The 18644-nt window shown below is 52.4% G+C and overlaps 1 protein-coding gene across 3 annotated transcripts in view; it reads right to left on the reverse strand.

Moving 5' to 3' along the window:
- Nucleotides 1-315: 315 nt before the first annotated feature.
- Nucleotides 316-18644, reverse strand: part of LOC103877386 (actin-85C-like) — a 39874-nt gene continuing 21545 nt past the window's right edge. For all 3 annotated transcript variants that reach the window (XM_021925426.2, XM_021925427.2, XM_021925428.2), the window contains 6 exons: nt 15594-15704; nt 12515-12599; nt 11072-11233; nt 8612-8797; nt 6517-6698; nt 316-592 (listed from right to left, as the gene is read on the reverse strand). In XM_021925426.2, coding sequence (XP_021781118.2) covers nt 449-592; nt 6517-6698; nt 8612-8797; nt 11072-11233; nt 12515-12599; nt 15594-15704 — 870 coding nt within the window. In that variant the 3' untranslated portion in view covers nt 316-448. The remainder of the gene's footprint in view (nt 593-6516; nt 6699-8611; nt 8798-11071; nt 11234-12514; nt 12600-15593; nt 15705-18644) is intronic.

An 18644-nucleotide genomic window follows, 5' to 3' on the forward strand; every position in this document is an offset into this window, starting at 1 on the left:
TCCACAATGAATGACAATGTCTCTGATGCTCTGCTCTGTCACTGGATTCTGAGTGAGGATGATGTAGGAGGCAGCCCCTGTTGACCTTCAGTGGACATGCATGAGTGAGATACTGACTTTTGTTTCATGGCACTGAGATTTGGGGGATGCTTGTTACTGCAGCACAGTGTCACCATCCTGACTGATACACAGGAAGAGCCAGGATTTCCCTCACCTCAACTACTCTGCATTCATGCAGCTGGTGTCCTGTGACACTGCCTAGTGAGTGTCCTGTGCTGCTGCCAGCCCAGCCTAGACAAAAAGACAGAGTCCATCCTTTATTGACATTCTTTATTGAAGTCTGGGGGAGGAAGTGCCTTTGCCCTTGAGCTGGTTCTGAGCTCGGATCAATTCAGCCACAACAAGGCTCATCCTGCAGTTGGTGTCGAAGGCACCTGAAAGCCATATATCAGAAGCTTTTTCTACTGACGATGGAAGAGCCCATCTCCTTGTACTCCTTGCCGGTGACCCACATGTCCTTGAACGTGGAGAGTGAGCACAAGATGGAGCCACCTACCCAAGCTCCATAGACGGAATATGGACAGGTGGCCACCTGGATGGGGTTAAGGAGGCAGAGGAGAGTGGAGGGCAGAGGAGGGAAGGGGAGGTAGGGAGAGGGCAGGAGAAAAGAGAAGAAAGCAAAATCAAAATGTTACTCTAAAGTGGGGACACAAAACGTCCGCCCCTGAGAGAACTTCATGGACAGTCGTCTCTCTCTCCTGGCAAATACAATCTATGATTTGCCATTAAGGATATCGAACGCTCCATGCCTACTTCCTGTAGCTTTATTTTTTATTTTTATTTGAGACAGGGTCTCACTTGTTGCCCAGGTTGGAGTACAGTAGCACAATCACAGTTCACTGCAACCTTGACCTCCCAGGATCAAGCAATCTTCCAGCCTCAGCCTCCCAAGTAGCTGGGTCCACAGGTGCACAGTAACATGTCTGGCTAATATTTTAATTTTTTTTTTGTAGAGATGAGGTCTTGCTATGTTGCCCATGCTGGCCTCAAATTCATGGCCTCAAGTGATCCTCCTGCCTCGGCCTCCCAAAATGCTGAGATTACAGGTGTGAGCCACCATGCCCGGCCTGTAGCTTTAAACTATTAGATAAAATGAATAAGAGCACAGAGGACTCGTGCCCTTGGCATTTTAAAACATGTAACACATTTTGTCCATATAGAATGACGGTGCCTAAGGCATAGGTATTTTGTAGAAAAAAATTGGAAAATACAGATAAGCAAAATCAACCCATCACCAGTCATCGAACCCCCTAGAGAAATTCCTTCTAGATTGCGATGGGGAGCTTTCAAGACTTCCTCTCACTCTTGCTAGGCTCCTCTTTTCATGGCAACACCTATAAAGCGTATATTTCTTTCCATTTCTGTTTTAGGAGAGAGAGTAATGTTTCTTATACCCAGTCAGGTCACCTCTGGGCTGGGAGGAAGTGAAGGTCTCTACAGCCATTTGTCACTGATCCAGGTGACAGCCCTTCAGTGGAAGAGGCTCCCGGGTGCCTGGTGTTGGCCCTTTCTCTGCCTGATGCAGGGGGCTAGGCATGGTGGTGTGCACCCGTGGACCCAGCTTCTTGAGAGGCTGAGGCTGGAGGATTGCTTGATCCTGGGAGGTCAAGGCTACAGTGAACTGTGATTGTGCCACTGTACTCCAGCCTGGGCAACAGAGTAAGAACCTGTCTCAAAAAATGAAAATAAAGGCCAGGCATGGTGGCTCACGCCTGTAATCCCAGCACTTTGGGAAGCTGAGGCGGGCAGATCACCTGAGGTCGGGAGTTTGAGACCACCCTGGCCAACATGGTGAAACCCCGTCTCTACTAAAAATACAAAAAATTAGCCAGGCATGGTGGTGCGTGCTTGTAGTCCCAGCTACTTGGGAGGCTGAGGCAGGAGAATGCCTTGAGCCTGGAGGTGGAGGTTGCAGTGAGCCGAGATGGCACCATTGCACTCCAGCCTGGGTGACAAGAGTGAAACTCCATCTCAAAATAAATAAATAAATAAATAAATAAATAAATAAATAAATAATAACTAAAAAGAGGGCCCTGGGGCTTAGGAAGGTTAAGGTCACTTGCTCCAGGTCAGACACTTGTCATTTTCACACATTCAGTAACTTTCCTTAAGTCACTTAGGTAGATAATAACAGGACATGCTTAGGATTCTAAGACACAGGGAGCAAATGCCTCGCTGCGGGGATCTGCAGTCAGGAAGCGCTGAACGGAGATTTGGGAAACCCAAGGCGTCGGTGAGAGGGAGGGAAGAGGGGTTCCCCGACTCAGCTGCCCAGTGTCTCCTGGCTCTGTCGCACCACAGAACGGCCCTTGGCTTGGAAACCACTTGCTGGCATTGGTTAAGAAAAGATTTATCATAGCTAAAAAAATAAAAATAAAAAGGAAGAGTCAGGAGGGGGAAAAAAAAAAAAAAAAAAAAGCATGGTTAGGATCAGGGCATCAGGCAGAGAAAGGGCTGACGCCAGGTACCCAGGAGCCTCTTCCACGGATGCCACGGAGGGGATGTCACCTTGATCAGTTGGTGACCTCATCTGTGTCTTATCTAAACAAACACACAAAACCAAACGGAGACTGGGATGGTGTGTGTGTTAAGAAGAAAGTAAATCGATCAGTGGCTCATGCCTATAATCCCAACACTTTGGGAGGCTGAGGCAGGTGGATCACCTGAGGTCAGGAGTTCTAGACCAGCCTGGCCCACATGGCGAAACTCCATCTCTACCAAAAATACAAAGATTAGCTGGGCGTGGTGGTGGGTGCCTATAATCCCTGCAACTCGGGAGGCTGAAGCAGGGAGAATCGCTTGAACTGGGAAGTGTTGCAGTGAGCCGAGATTGCACCACTGTACTCCAGCCTGGGAGGCAGAGTGAGACTCTGTCTCAAAAAAATAAATAAATAAAAAGAAAAGAAAAGAAGAAGATAGCAAATCACTAACAGAAGATGGCCAAAGGATTGGATTGAACAATTACGAGAAATATGTTTTAAAAAATTAAAAAAAAAAAAAAAAAACAGAGAAAAGAACAACAAACATTTCTTCTCCATCTGCCCAGGTGCCCAGGGGTTTTGAGAACAAAGGACCCTGTGCTGGCGTGGACGTGGTCCAGAGCTGGCTCAGCCCTCGCCGGGACAGATGGGAGGCTCAGTGTTTCTGTGGGCAATTGGGTCATCCATTCAAAAAACCTCGAGTTGTGCATGATTCTGACTCCGAAATCCACATCTAGAAATGGATCTAAGGGTATGACAACATTCTGAAGAAATGAGGGGAAATACTGGGCAGAGTTTTAGCCTAAGAACATTCATGACAGCAGATTTAGGTTGCTGGGAGAAACAATTATTTGAAAAGTTGGCCCCATGGAAACTAGCTGTTCTCTCAAGGAGGATGATGAGCTCATTTCAGGGAGAGCATTTTCTTTAGGCAACAATGTGAGGAGCTTTATGGATGATTACAGGAGAAGCTACCACGGTACCTCTTTCAGAGATGGCTCAGACAGGAGAGAAATTAGGCAGAGAAGAGCTAAATCACAGCCAAGTAATGGGAAATGGGCAATGTCATCATCAAGCTTCATGGAGAGTTTTGGGCGGGAGGAGGCTGTGGAGGACACCTTGAGGACTCAGAAAGATGAAAGGGCTTGGACCAAATGCAGCCCAGCCACCTGCTGGCAGGACAGAGATGGCCCAAAGATCCCCTTTGCAAATGTGGTCAAGAAACCTATAAATGTATGCCAGGCGTGGTGGCTCACACTTACAATAACAGCACTGTGGGAGGATGAGGTAAGTGGATCACTTGAGCCCGGAGTCCAAGACCTGAACCAAAAAAAAGAGCCGGGCGTGGAGGCACATGCCTGTAGTCCCAGCAACTTGGGAGGCTGAGTGGGAGGTCACCTGAGCCTGCAGTGAGCCGTGACCATACCACTGTACTCCAACCTGGGTGACAGTGAGACCTTGTCTTATTTAAAAAAAAAAAAAAAAAAAAAAGGAAAGAGAAAAAAAGAAAGTTACAAAAGTATGACATTCAATTTTAATGTGTTTTCCATGCTGGGCTAAGCAGTAGCCTTCTGTTCTGATTCAGTCAAAGTTAATTACACACGAGCCTGGAGTGGTCCAGAAAGCTGAGAGGAGGGAGACCAGAAAGAGGCTATGAAGTGAGAGCCTACGGCTTTGGAGTGAGAAGGTGGGAGGGGTGATGGTTTTAACAGAATGTAAATGCCTATGATCTAACATAAGATGGTCTAACGAGAGCTGCAGACTTAGGGAGGAAGGAAACCAATAACAGTTTTACAGCATCCCATGAATGTTTATGGCCTATAGGAAGAGGGCTGAAGACTTGGGAAGTGACAAGGCAGTGGGAAGATATTTTTGTGTAATCCTGGCTGATGCATTTGTAATTCCTGATGCTTCTCTGTTGCTACGGAGGAAGGATAGGGACCACCTGGGACAGGCATCACTGCTGTGCATTCTCTTTCAAATCTCACCTTGGTCTACAGAGCAAGGACAGGAAGGGTGCAGGGAACACCTCAGAGGCAGCCAAAGATGCTGAGGACACATGCCAGACCCTTCCCTCTCAGTGCATCTGCCTGCAACCAGACCTGAGGCCCCTAGGGTTGGGGGTGAGGGCAATGGGTGATAGGGTGATAGAATCCTCCAGAAAAGTTTGGGGGACTGTGGGCAAAAGGGAGTAAGTCCATGCCTCCTGCCTGCAGACTCTGGAGGAAGTCACCTTGCAGTGTCCTGTTTCAAAGCTGGCGGCTGCAGCAGAGGGGACAAAGGCAGAAAGATAGGTCTAGGGAGGACAAGAAGTGTTGAGATGGCCACTCACGCCCCTGCCCACCCTGGTGTCTGAAAGATCCCGCCCCTGCCCCACCCCCACAGAGCATACAAAGGGTGGCCATGAACCCTGATGGCAGGCGCGAGTTGGGTGGGGGTATCGCTCTGGTGAAAGTCTCTTGTGCACCTGCAGGAGACCCCATCACAGAGTTCCCTATGGTTGGCCAGTGGGATTTGCAGCCAGCTCCAGGGCCAGCTGGTGATATGGGAAGGATTCAGGGCCAGCTCGATAGGGACGCCTTGCAGTGACAGCTCCCAGAGACCCCACAGCAGAGGCTGTGAGGCCAGACGCAGACACAAAGGAAGCCAGAGAAAGTGTCCACTGGGGACAACCCTGGGTGGGGCACCCACGGGGGAAGAGTGCTTTCATTTAACCAAAGGAGGCTGCATTCATGGGGCAGCTGCTGAGCCCAGCTGGAAGTGACTGAGTGACCTTGCCCCTCCTGCCCCAGCCAGGCCAGGTGTGTCCCACATCCCTGCAGTCCCGACATCCTGACAGTCCCACATCCCAACATTCCCAACATCCTGACAGTCCCAACATCCCAACATTCCCAACATCCCAACAGTCCCAACATTCCAATAGTCCCAACATTCCAACAGTCCCAACATCCCAACAGTCCCAACATTCCAATAGTCCCAACATTCCAATAGTCCCAACATCCCAACAGTCCCAACATCCCAACAGTCCCGACATCACAACAGTCCCGACATTCCAACAGTCCCGACATCCCAACAGTCCCAACATCCCAACAGTCCCAACATTCCAATAGTCCCAACATCCCAACAGTCCCGACATCCCAACAGTCCCAACATCCCAACAGTCCCGACATCACAACAGTCCTGACATCCGACATCCCAACAGTCCCGACATCCCAACAGTCCCAACATTCCAATAGTCCCAACATCCCAACAGTCCCGACATCCTGACAGTCCTGACGTCTCAGCAGTCCCCAAATCCTGGCAGTCCCAACATTCCAACAGTCTCAATGTCCTGATAGTCCCGACATCCCAACAGTCCTAATGTCCTGATTGTCCACACCTTGTGTCCCTGTGACGTCTGCTCTCTGCACAGGAGCCTGATCAGTTCTCCAGAGCCTATTTGGACAATGTCTCTCCTCGGCTGAACCCGCCAGGGGGTTTGCAGCCCCTCTTGGAGTGGATGTCCTTCTGTGGCATCTCTGACCTCGCTTTCCCATTGCCTTTGCTCACTCGGCCCCGGCCAACCCTTCTTTGCCCTTCCTCCAGGAAGCAAGCCTCTGAGCTGCTGCATGGACTGTTCCCCCCTGGCTGAACGCTGTTCCCCAGATACCCACATGGCTCACCCTTACCTCAAGTGCTTACCCAGTGTCCCCTTCTTAAGGAGGCCCACTCTGGCCCACCCTGTATTCAGCACCCCCGGCCCTGCCCGCACTCCCTCCCACCCCGTCCTTTGCTGCATTTTCCTGACATGCCACTCATGTCCCCTTCATGTTTATTCACGACGTTTACTGCCTCGCCCACCTCCGCCAACTAGAGTGAAAGCTCCAAGGACTTCCCAGGTGCCAGGAGCCATGCCCAGCATATCTGAGGCACTCCAGATACATCTGTGGAATGAATTGGAGGCGCTCCCAGAGGGGATGGGTTGGGGAAGCCTCACCTTCACATGAACTGTAGGGGACACCAGCTCAGATATTTCTCTCTGCATCCGGAATCTCAAGCCGGGGCAGGAGCCCGTCCCTCCCGACAGCAGCATGTGGCCGAAGAGGACATTCTGGAGGTCGGGGCTGCAGGAAGTGATGCTCTGGATGGCCATCGTGTGGATGCCAGGGGTGTCTCTCCCTGTCAGGACAGGCAGAGGGGGAAAGAATGTTGGAAGCCAGAGGCTCGGCAGCTGCGCACCTGGGCCCCTGCCTCCCAGCGGAAGGCCTTGGGTGCTGGAAACCTCCCTGAGCCTTAGTTAGCTCCCAGTGTGGCAGGCAAACCTTAGCTTAGCTGGACTCCCACCAGGGAATGCAGGGAGCCACCCGACCAGACGACAGGACTCAGCTGCTCCTGGTTGAGGAAATACATAGCAATTCTCCGCTCTCCTCCAGGAGAATTTATATTCAACTGTTACTGACAGTTATTAATATGTAACGCTCTGGTATCAAGTGTATAAAAAGATTCCTGTCGAGGCAGCATCCTCCTTCTGGCAGCCTTTGAGAAATGACACGGATCCCTCCTTTCTTGGCTCATCATTTGGCCACATGAATAAACTCCAATATAATGGGAACCGCCCTGAAGAGATGTGTGCCTTGTATTACTAGGTTGGTGCAAATGTAACCGATTACTTGTGCACCAACCTGATATTTTCTGTTCAATATTGTGAGCCCCTGGGAGGGCTAGGTGGTGCCGTCCATGCCTCGTGTCCCTTGCCTGGGAGGAAAAGCTGCCGAATAACCTTGGACCCATGAAAAAAGACTAATCTCAGGGGGCATTTAAGAGGGGCCCGGCAGGAAGGCCCTGCTAGCTTCACCGTTCTGGGGTGGTGCTCCCGTTCACAGGGACCCAGCCAGACCCCGGGGAGAACCTCCCCACGGTGGGTGAAGAATCTCAATTGCTTCTCCACGTCACATTGGTGGGGCACGTGACCACGCCATCCCCTGCACAGTCTAACAGGGGAACACAGAGACAAACCAACTAACTTACAGGGGATTCTAAGTGCCAGGTACTCACTGGGTCCTCATCCCGGGGAAATGGTTACTTCCCCACCTTTAATTCCCCTTTGTCCTTTATGAAGGTAACGAAGAATTGGACTCAGGGGAACACGTGCTTTTCCATGTCGACCCTGGAGATTCCATCTTTCCCATCAGTAGGGATTTCACCCTCCATCGTTTTTGCCGTTCCACCAGGACAAATGTACTGGCCGGAGCATTTAGGCAGCTCCATGCTCACTCAAAGTCTCTAGATCAGCCACATTTGTAAAAAGCTCCCTCCAAATCCAGGGTGATTACATGTCTGTCTTAAATTGTCTTGATTTTTATATTTCAGATTATTTTGTAAGTAGGCAGAATACAAACAGTACATTATTAAAGAGAAGGCCTCTTCGGTGAGTTTCCTTCTCTGTAAATTGGGATAATTTTACAGAGGCAGATTTGGGGGTAGATTCAAGGATATAACACATGCGATGGTCAGCGAAGCGACAGGCAGACTAAGTGTTAGCTGGAGTTGGAGGAGCTTTTGAAACAATGTGCTTGTTTGCTACTCAAACCAGACTCCCTCCTGGCAGCCCTAGTTCCTTCCTTCTTTCCTTCCTTCCTTCCTTCCTTCCTTCTTCCTTCCTTCCTTCCTCCCTCCCTCCCTCCCTCCCTCCCTCCCTTCCTCCCTCCCTTCTTTCTTTTCTTTCTTTCTTTTTTCAGATGGAGTCTCACTCTGTCACCCAGGCTGGAGTGCAGCGGTGTGATCTCAGCCCACTGCAACCCCCACCTCCAGGTTCAAGCAATTCCCCTGCCTCAGCCTCCAGAGTAGCTGGGACTACAGGCAATGGGCCACCCTGCCTGGCTAATTTTTGTATTTTCAGTAGAGATGGGGTTTCACCATGTTGGCCAGGCTTGTTTCAAACTCCTGAGCTCAGGTGATCCACCCACATCAGCTTCCCAAAGTGCTGGGATTACAGGCGTGAGCCACCACGCCTGGCCCCTTCTTTCTTACAGGGTGCTCACTTGCTCATGTCCAGGCTAATTTCTAAATGACACTGGATTTAGCGGATTCACCTATGAGTTTTGTCTGGAAGAGCGCCTCGGGGCAGAAGAAGCTCTCCTGCCCAACGGTGATCTCTTGGCCGTCAGGCAGCTGATATTTCCGATGGTGGGAAGGTGAATCGGTTTTCTTTTCCTTGTCAAAGTCCAAAGCCACATAGCAGCATTTCTCCTTCACGTCCCGGATGTACTCTCGATCCCCTGTGGGACAAAGGAAAAGTGCCAAACAGAAAAAGGCATGAAAAGGAGATGAGTTCACAGAAGCGCCTTTGGTGAGGTTGAGGCTGCACCACTGGAGCTGCCATTTCCATTTCCATCTCACCCCTCAGGTGCTCTTGTTTGTGCCGCGCATTGAGCCTGAGTTTGTGGAAGTGTAGAATAAGTATGTCTTGAACTAAGATGAAAGGGGTTAGGAAATTTCAGCTTTTGAGAAGTTGAGATCCTTCTATATATGGTGTATGTTTGGGAGAGGGTGGGAGGAGCTGGAAAACCAAACCCAACTTTCTTATCTACTGCTATGAGTGGTGCTGTTGGTGCCCCATCCCCCAGCTGCCACCTGCTCACCGTTGCCACCTGCTCACAGCTGCCCTCTTCTCTGGAGAACTGCCCACAGTGGAACAAAGTCCGCACCCAGAAATATCTGGAAGCTTACATACATTCCTTCTCTTTTTGGATGGCAGACGACAGGTTTTAAACACAGCTGCGTCTTCTTGTGTTACGGTTTTATGCTTTGTCTATCACTGCTTTTGAGTTGGATCAGGGGAACTCTGCACCACCCACCTGGAAATCTCACTTGCTCTTCAGCCCCCTGATATCTGCCTTCTACCTTCACTCACTCCACCTAACCTGCTCTTGCCTGGGTCTGTTCTGTACTCCTAGGTCTGAAAACCTGAGGACACGCTTTGATTCTTTCCTGCCCTCTTTTCCTCAGCAGCTGAGGCTGTTAATAACTCCCTTCTCTTTCCTCAGCTCCTGGGATGCTGCACTCTCCTAATATTTGTTCCTTTCTTCATGTAGTTGGGGCTTTGGTGAGGCAAATTTGGGTTCGAATCCCATCTCTGCCATTGACCCAACGCCTGGCTTTAGGCAACTTCATCAACCTCTTAAACCTTCCCTTTCCTTATCTGCAAGAATGGGATTAATGGTCACTCGCAGGACTGTTGGAAGGACGAGAGGCAACGATGCTCACCAAGAGCTCACCAAGTGTGAGGCGTCAATAACATGGTATGACTTTGCCCTGCAATCCTTCTCACTTTCCCTCTAACTGCTGTTATTCTTTAGGGTTCCATGCTTTGTATCGCTTTTGACACAGACCTCTTGGTCCACAAGGAAGACCCTGAGATGCAGGATTGTAGGCTCACTGGGAGTGGGTGTCATGCAGGTTATACAGGCTGGGAATCTAGTCCAGGAACTGGTGCAGAGAGGGACAGACACCTTGCCTGGAGCCTTGGGTTCATATCCCAGCTGCTATGCCATTTATCATTTATGGAGTGTTGGGCAAATCTTCTAATAACCTTCCTAAGCCTCTTCCTATTTTTTTTTTTAAGAGACAAGGTGTTGCTTTACTCTGTTACTCAGGCTGGCATGCAGTAGTGCCATCATAGCTCACTATAACCTCTAACTTCCGGGTTCAAGTAGTCCTCTTGCCTCAGCCTCCTAAGTAGCTGGGACTACAGGTTGCTTATCACCACACCCTGCTAATTTTTTAATTTTTGTGTAGAGACTGGGTCTTGCCATGTTGCCCAGGCTGATCGCAAACTCCTAGACTCAAGTGGTCCTCCCACCCCAGCCTCCCAGATTGCTGGGATTACGGACATGAAACATTGTACCCAGCTGCATTGTCCTCTTGTAATGGAAATAATTGTTCCCTCTCATGGGGTTACAGTGAGAAGCAATGAGAAAATGCATGTAAAATGTTTACTTGGCCCAGTGCTTTGCACAGGATAAATTCTGTATAAAGCTTAGCTCACCATCATCATAACAACTGTCAATCATAACTATCATCACCATCACCATCATTACTACCACCACCATCATCACAATCATTGGTACCATTACTATCACCGTCATCATCACCATCACCGTCATCGTCACCATCACCATCATCACCACCATCATCATCGCCATCACCACCAATCACTATATGACCATCACCATCATCACCATCGCCACCATCACCATTATCACCATCAATCACCATATGACCATCACCATCACCATCATCAGCATCACCATCATCTCCATCACTATCACCATCATCACCACCACCATAATCATTATCATCATTATCATTGCCCTTATCATCATCATCAATCCACTAAATGTCCCTAAATATAGATAAGGTTGTTTTTTAGAACTTCAATGATGGTCATGAAGTCTTAGCTTTACATACTGAGGGCCATAGGATGAGCTAGCAAAGAAGGCTATTACACCCCCAGAGACTAGTTTACCCAGCCAAGAATAGCAGTTTCCTACCTGTGCCCAACAATAATTGCCCATTGTCTTTCAACAGTTGCAGGAGGTGCAAGGTTAGGTCCTGGCCCGCTATGTCCAGCTGGAAGGTTGACAGATGCAAAGGGCAGCCATCAGCGATGGGCACAAAGTGTGTCATTCCTTCTCCAGATTCAACAGTCAAGCCTAGACAAGAGAACATGCTGGCATCATAATGAAGGGCCAATGACATCCCTTATAATTGTTGTATCTGCAGGGAGAGAAGGCAGAGGGGAGCTAATGGAGGAGAAGACAAAGATTCTCAGGAGCCAGCTTTCTTCCCCCAAAGGGAAGTGCCCAGGGAGGAAGAAAAGGACTGGCTGTTTTGGACAGCAGCCCACAAGTTTTCTTATGACACCACATAGGCAGGTTTCACAGTAGTGCTCCAAAAGGTAAAAGAGGAAAAATTATACCAGGATTTTTTTCCTTTTATTGTTTTAATTGACAAATAATACTTGTACAGTGTTTGTACTGTACACAAATAGCAGCTTTTTTTTTTTTTTTTTCCTGAGACGGAGTCTCGCTCTGTTGCCCAGGCTGGAGTGCAGTGGTGCGATCTCGGCTCACTGCAAGCTCCGCCTCCTGGGTTCACGCCATTCTCCTGCCTCAGCCTCCCAAGTAGCTGGGACTACAGGCGCCCGCCACCACGCCCGGCTAATTTTTTGTATTTTTAGTAGAGATGGGGTTTCACCGTGTTAGCCAGGATGGTCTCGATCTCCTGACCTCATGATCTATCTGCCTCGGCCTCCTGAAGTGCTGGGATTATAGGCGTGAGCCACCGCGCCCAGCCCATAGCAGCTTTATTTACAATAGCCCCAAACTGACTACTCAAACATTCATTCACAAGTGGATAAAGTACAATGTATTCATATGATGGGCTACTATCCAGCAATGGGAAGACATGAACTCTCAACCCACACACAAGGATAAATCTTCAAGTAATTATGCTGCGTGGAAAAAAAAAAAAAGAATCCCAAAAAAGAGTGCCGCCCTCCCGGTCCATTCACACAAAATTCTAAAAAATGCAAACCCCAAGGCAGCTGGTGGCTATCTGGGGACAGACTGGAGGGGCAGAGTGTGCGGTGCCAGGGAAAGGATTGGAGTGACAGATACGTTCATTATCTGGTTCTGAAGCCTTCAAGACTGGACCCATGTGTCAAAACTTAGCAAATTAAAAAAACTTTAAACATGTGCAGTTTATTGTATATCAATTACACCTCAAGAAAGCTATTAAGAAAAAAAAGTGAGCAAACTGTTAAAACCTGGGAGTGAATCGTTTAACCAGGAGGGATGAAAGGGGCTGGAGAGCGCGAGCTGTGTGGGTCTTTGTTTTTCATTACCGGTCAGGGAGAGTGGGCTGTGCACAGTGGTGAGCGTCTCAGCCAGAGGGATGGGGAGGGTGTGGGGGGCTCCCACAGGGCCACTCACCAGAGGTCTGGCCAGAGGCGTACAGAGAAAGGACTCCTTGGTTAGCTAAATACAGGGCAGGTATGTTGAAAGTCTCAAACAGCACCTAGGGAGAAACATCAACCACCGCTGGCAGCCAGGCCCACAGATGAGGAGGAGGTGGGCTTCTCCCTAACTACTCAGGCAACATGAGTCCCGCCTGCAAGAGGCACTTGGTTCCCCACACCACCCAAGAGAGAGCCAGACCACGGGCACAGAAACACGTTCCTCCTTATCCCAGCTTTGCTCCAATGAGCTCCGGGACACTCAGTTTCCCAGTCTGTAAAATGGGCTCACATCCATCCCAGACATCTCTTAGGACTGTGGGGAGACTTGGATTAGATGGTGGACTCCCTACGGATGGGCTCCTGGGCATAGGGGCTGTCCGTTGATGCCTGGTATCTGGCTCAGGGTGGATTAGGACAGGTGCACAGTGGCCCCAGGGTGTGAAGTGCTGGGGTGTGGACACTGAGAGCAGCCCAGAGTTCAGGGAAGGGCCTGGTCTGGCATCAGGAACCCTGGGTTCTAGGCCCGGCTCTTCCAGCATGTGTGACCTTGGGAGATGACTGCTTCTCGTTGTGCCTCAGTTTCTTCATCAGAAGGATAATAGTGGTACCTCCCTGGGGATGGTGCTGAGGACAACATGAGTTAACACCCGTAACGCCCGTGCCATAGTGCTTAGTGTATACTGGGCATTTCGCAAATGCCATCACTTGCTGGTCCCAGGCCTCAGTTTTCTCATCTGCAAAATGGGAAGTGGACTACAGGGAAGGACCCTGAAGACCATGCAAGCTCTGTAACCTTATGGCCCCACAGCAGGCCAGTGGGAGCCAAGGCCAACTTTTGTCTTTGTGGGGATTTTTTGAGGTCTGCTGGGGCTGGGTGCGGGATGGAGAGGTCAAAGTAGAGCCCACAGATGTGGAAGTATTCCCTTTGCCAACAGTGAGGAGAAACCCCACACAGGTGGGCTGGCGGTTGCCTGTGGCCTGCAGAAGCCCCCGCCTTCCTTGTCTGTCCTGGGCTCCTCTTTCTGGGGTCGCCCATCAGGTTCTGCCCATAGGGCTCCAGAAGGAGACCCAGGGAGGGGAGGAGAAGGGCTTGCTGACGTCCCAGCTCCCTCCCTGCTGGGTCCCTCCTCTGAAGGCCACAGTGCCTGGGCGACAGCCCTCCCTGGGAACTGATAACCATCCACTGCTCTTTCAGGCAAAGGTGTGGTAGCAGCTGCCCTGGGACACCCCCGGATACTGCAGCCCCTCATGGGACTTTGTTCTAACACTCACGCTCACCTTTGTGTATAATCCCTTTATGCCACTCCCACTAAATATGCCCCATGTGAGTGTACCTTTGACTTCCTGCTGGGTCCCTGATACAGTTAGAGGGTGAATTTGGAGAGGACCAGGGCAGAAAGGCACGCAGTGCACCCAGCGGGTAGGAAGCCGCGGAGGCAGGCTGGAGTCCAAACCCACAGCTGGAGCCCTGGCTCATCTCACGGGCCAACTGAACTGGGCCGCAGGGCACCTGGGCTTTGGCCAAGTGTTCTTCAGTGTGTGTCTGTGGGGTGTCTCTGAGTGAGACCAACACGTGGATCAGGGGCTGCGTAAAGCAGACGGCCCTCCCTGGGTGTGGGTGGGTCTCATCCAATCAGTTGCAGACTTGATTCGCTCAAAAGGACGGAGTAAGAGGTAGCCCCTCTGGCCTGACTGCCTGCACCCACACGCCAACCCTTTCCTGCCTTCAGACTGGGAGTGAACGTTGGCTCTTCCTGGGACTAGAGCCCGCCAGCCTCCGGACTGGAGCCACAGCATGGGCCCTCCTGGGGCTCCAGCTTCCCAACGGCAGAGCCTGGAACTCGCCGGCCTCTGTCACTGTGTGAACCAGGCCCTCATCCTGAACCCCTCTCCATGCCTACGCTCATCCCACTGTTCTGTGTCTCCGGAGAATTCTGCCGCCCCCGCCAGGAAGCGAGATGCCCCCGGCGGAGGGGGCTGTCCCCGCTCCTCCAGCTCCCCACCGCTTCATGGGCACTCGACAGTCTGAAAGCGGGAGCCTGCTGCACCCCGTCCATGCAGCCCAGCTGTGGCCCACTCCTGTGATCCACCTGTCCACAAGCTAAGGAGGACTCAAGGGTCTGCTCAGGGCTTTGGCTTAAATGAGGCAGCAGCTCATGCCTGCACCGTGACAGATGGAGCTGCCGTTTCTGGGCCGCCATGTGCGCCTCTGCAGCGAGCAGGTGGTGCCGCGAGCCCCGGCCCTGTCCGTGGGTCACGGCTCACCTCGGGAGAAACCGCTGGGCTCCAGGGACTCTGGGCCAGGTGGTGGAACCATACTGCTCGCTTAATGAGCTCACCGATGTCCTCATTAGGAGCAGCTAATGACGTGATGGGAGCATGGTGGCCAGTGGCGGCCCTGCAGCCCCCACCCCAGCCTTAAGGAGAGTGCCACACCTTCCTCTCTTCTCTAGCCCAGGCCCCTGCCGGGCCCCACAGCCCAGTCCCATCAGGGCCACCCTGTCAGCACACACCAGCGCCTCCTCTCTGGTGGGCAGGCCCAAGAGGAAGCTCAGAGAAGAGACCTGGGAGGTTTTAAACCAGAATCAGAGGCCGGAGTCAGACCTGCACATAGGACAATTGAATTGTGGCTGAGAGTGGAGTTGCAGGGCAAGACCCCCGGGGTCTAGTAAGCCCACCAGCGACACTCCGCATGACCTTAGCCAAATTGCTTAAGCTCCCTGCTGCCGCAGGCTCTTCGTATGTACAAAGGGGAGGATGGTCAACTGCCCCATGGCTGGTTGGAAGGCCTGCATGAAGTCACGTGTATGCAGTGCCTGGCCCCTAGCCAGCGCCCCGGCGAAGGCCAGCGTGCTTGGCATGAGTGTTGAGGGGGCGTCTCCTGCCCAGTGTCCCCCTCTTGCCAAGCAAGGGGCAGGTGAGGCTGAGGTTGCCCCCAGCTCGGGGGAGACCAAACGCTGACCCCGCCCTGAGGCCCCCACCGCCACCGGCCCCGCCCAGGCCCTCACCGCCACCGACCCCGCTGAGGCCCCCACCGCCACTGACTCCGGTACCTGTGTGACTTTCTGTTTGCTGGGTGTTGGGTTCAAAGGTGGCTCTGTCACCAACACGGGGTGCTGCTCTGGGGCGACGTGGAGCACCTGGTAGAAGGAGTGATGCCAAATCTAGGAGGAGACAGGATGCAGTCAGCGGCTTCCTGGGGCCAAGGCCAGGCTTCTGCAAACGGGGCAGGGCACGGCTGCAGGACCGGGCAGGGCTTCATGTTTTGTTATTTTATGTTATGTTATTTGTTTGACAAAGCAGTGTTTTATTTTTATTTCATTATTTCTATTTTTTGAGACAGTGTCTTGCTCTGTCGTCCAGGCTGGAGTGCAGTGGTGCAATCTCGGCTCACTGCAACCTCCACCTCCCAGGTTGCAGTGATTCTCCTGCCTCAGCCTCCCGAGTAGCTGGGACTACAGGCGCCCGCCACCACGCCCGGCTAATTGTTGTGTTTACGGTAGAGACAGAGTTTTGCCATGTTGGCCAGGCTGGTCTTGAGCTCCTGACCTCAGGTGATCCACCCACCTCGGCCTCCCAAAGTGCTGGGATTACAGGTGTGAGCCACTGCGCCCGGCCGTCAAAGCAGCATTTTAAATAGCACTCGTGACAGCTGAGTGACAGCGAGGTCAACCTGATCTGAGGGAGCAGCAGGGAGACAGCTTCAGCAAGACGCAGAACCTCCGCTCAGTCACCGGGCCTGGGGCTAGGACGTGGGGCTGAGACCAGTGAGGCCCGGAGATTGGCTAGAGCATCATGTGGTCTGATGAGGACAGATACCACCACCAGGACTTCAAGGGTGTGACACAGACTGGGACTCAGATGGGTGGATGCCGCACGGGGAGAGAGTGCAGGTGTGAGCCCAGCACGCACGGAAGCTCCACCACGCACCAGGCCAGCCCTGGACAAGTGACCTGACTCTGTGAACCTCATTCCTCATGCTCCAAACAGGAAATGTTCCCTGCCTCACAGACGAGTGTAACAGTGAAATCGTGACCTCGCCGAGAAGCCTGGAGCATTCATGTCCCACAGTTGCCATCACAAAGCTCCAGAGACGGGGTGCCTCGCACTGCAGACACTCACTGTCTCCCATTCTGGAGGCTGGAGTCCCAGATGAAGGCGCTGCAGGGCTGGTTCCTCCCCAGGCCTCGCTCCTTGGCTTGCAGCAGGCACTGTCTTCTCCTGGCGGCGTCCTCACAGGGTCCCCCGCTGTGTGTCTGCATCTAACCTCCTCTTCTGATGAGGCCTCAATTACATTGGATTAGAGCCCACCCTAATGATCTCTTCTTAACCTAGTTGCCGCTTTAAAGCTGCTATCTCCAAGCACGGTCACACTCCGAGGCACTGGAGGCTAGCGTTTCACATGTAAACGTTGGGGACACAGTTCAGCCCCTCACATCCGGTACAGTAGGCTCAGCCCCTCACATCCAGTACAGTAGGTCCAGCCCCTCACATCCGGTACAGTAGGTCCAGCCCCTCATATCCGGTACAGTAGGGGCTCAGTACACCATGGTTGGTTACCAGGTGTGAGTCTGCTGCCTGTCCCCGTACGGGGACGTGCCCCTGGGGGAGGACAGTGTGGAGGGGCAGCCTCCTGCAGGCAGGCACAGAACCCGGAAGCATGAGGCTACGATCCCTATGAAAGAGCAAGAGCCAGGTGTCAGCGGCAGGTGTGGCCCATCCGCAGATGACCGGCCTGAGGCAGGAAAGGGACACAGCCAGACATGAGCTTGGAAGAGTCTCCTGAAGATGGGGCGAGGTGATGAGAGGGAGGAGGTGGGAGGCGTGGGCACAGCAGAGGGTCACTGCATGACACTGGCAATTCAGGGAAGATGGTGAAGCCAGGAGCCAGGACCCCTGAAGCCACACAGAAGTCAGTGCCTTGGGCTCCCTCAGGCAGGTGAGCCCCACCCAAGGCAGCAGAGGGTGGGGGGCCACTGGGGCCCATAGCTGAAGCTGTGCTCTCTAAGACCTGTCTACACGGCCCGTGTTTCTGCATTCCCTGTCACACTGGGCCACAGCCACAGCTGTGCAGGAGAAAACACTTGTGAACAGTGCTCCCACTGCCCCCGCCAAGATGGCCCCAAGGCCCTCAGCCCCTGGAAGTCATGCCCTGTGCACACCTTTCCCACATGGAATCAGGACTGGCTTCTGTGACCAACAGAATGTGGCAGAAGTAACAGTGACCTGGTGCCTCCACCTTGGCCTTTTCCATAGTTTCCCATGGGGGAAACCAACCGCCAGGCTGGCAGGCCATCGAGCAGCCCTGGAGGGTGACCCCCGTGCAGAGGAAGCACCCCGCGGCCACCTGATACTGCCGCCTTGGAAGGGGCTCCTCCAGCCCCAGTCAAGCCTGCAGCCGACACAGCCCCTGAGCTGTGGCAGCCACTGGAGACCCCGAGCCCGAACCAGCCTGAGGAGTCACTCCCAGATTCCTGACCCACAAAACTGAGAGAAATGACCACTGGCATTTTGAGACTCCACATTTGGGGCTAAATGTGTGAAGGCAGCATTAGAACATTGTGATGAGTTGAACTGTGTCGCACCAAAACTCATCGTTTGAAGTCTTAGCCCCCGTACGTCTGAATGGGACCTTATTTGGAAACAGGGTTGTTGCAGATGCCATCAGTTAAGAGGAGGGTGGAGGAAGGAGGAAATGTGGACACAGACACGGAGAACGCCACGTGAACCTGAAGGCAGACATCGGGGTGACACATCTGTGAGCCAAGGGGTGCCAAAGACTGACAGTCACCAGCGGGGAGGCCAGGACATGCACGGCCCTGCAAGGAACCAGCTTGGCCCACGCCTTGACCTTAGACTTCCAGCCTCCAGGATGGTGGGGCAATGAATTCCTGCTGTTGAAGCTGCCTTGTCTGTGGCTGGAACAGGGACACAGTAACTAACAGGTACATCCTCTACGGCAGGGCACGGCCTGTCCAAATGCACATGGAGGCCCTAGCCAGAACCTGTTACTAAGTGAGGGAGCTGCAAGTTCACCATACTTACCACTCTTTCCTGTTGGGACTGAAGACTCTTTTGCTTTTTGTCTGTCTGCTTTGAGACAG

This window comes from Papio anubis, chromosome 12 (assembly GCF_008728515.1).
Source record: "Papio anubis isolate 15944 chromosome 12, Panubis1.0, whole genome shotgun sequence".
Taxonomy (NCBI): Eukaryota; Metazoa; Chordata; class Mammalia; order Primates; family Cercopithecidae; genus Papio; species Papio anubis.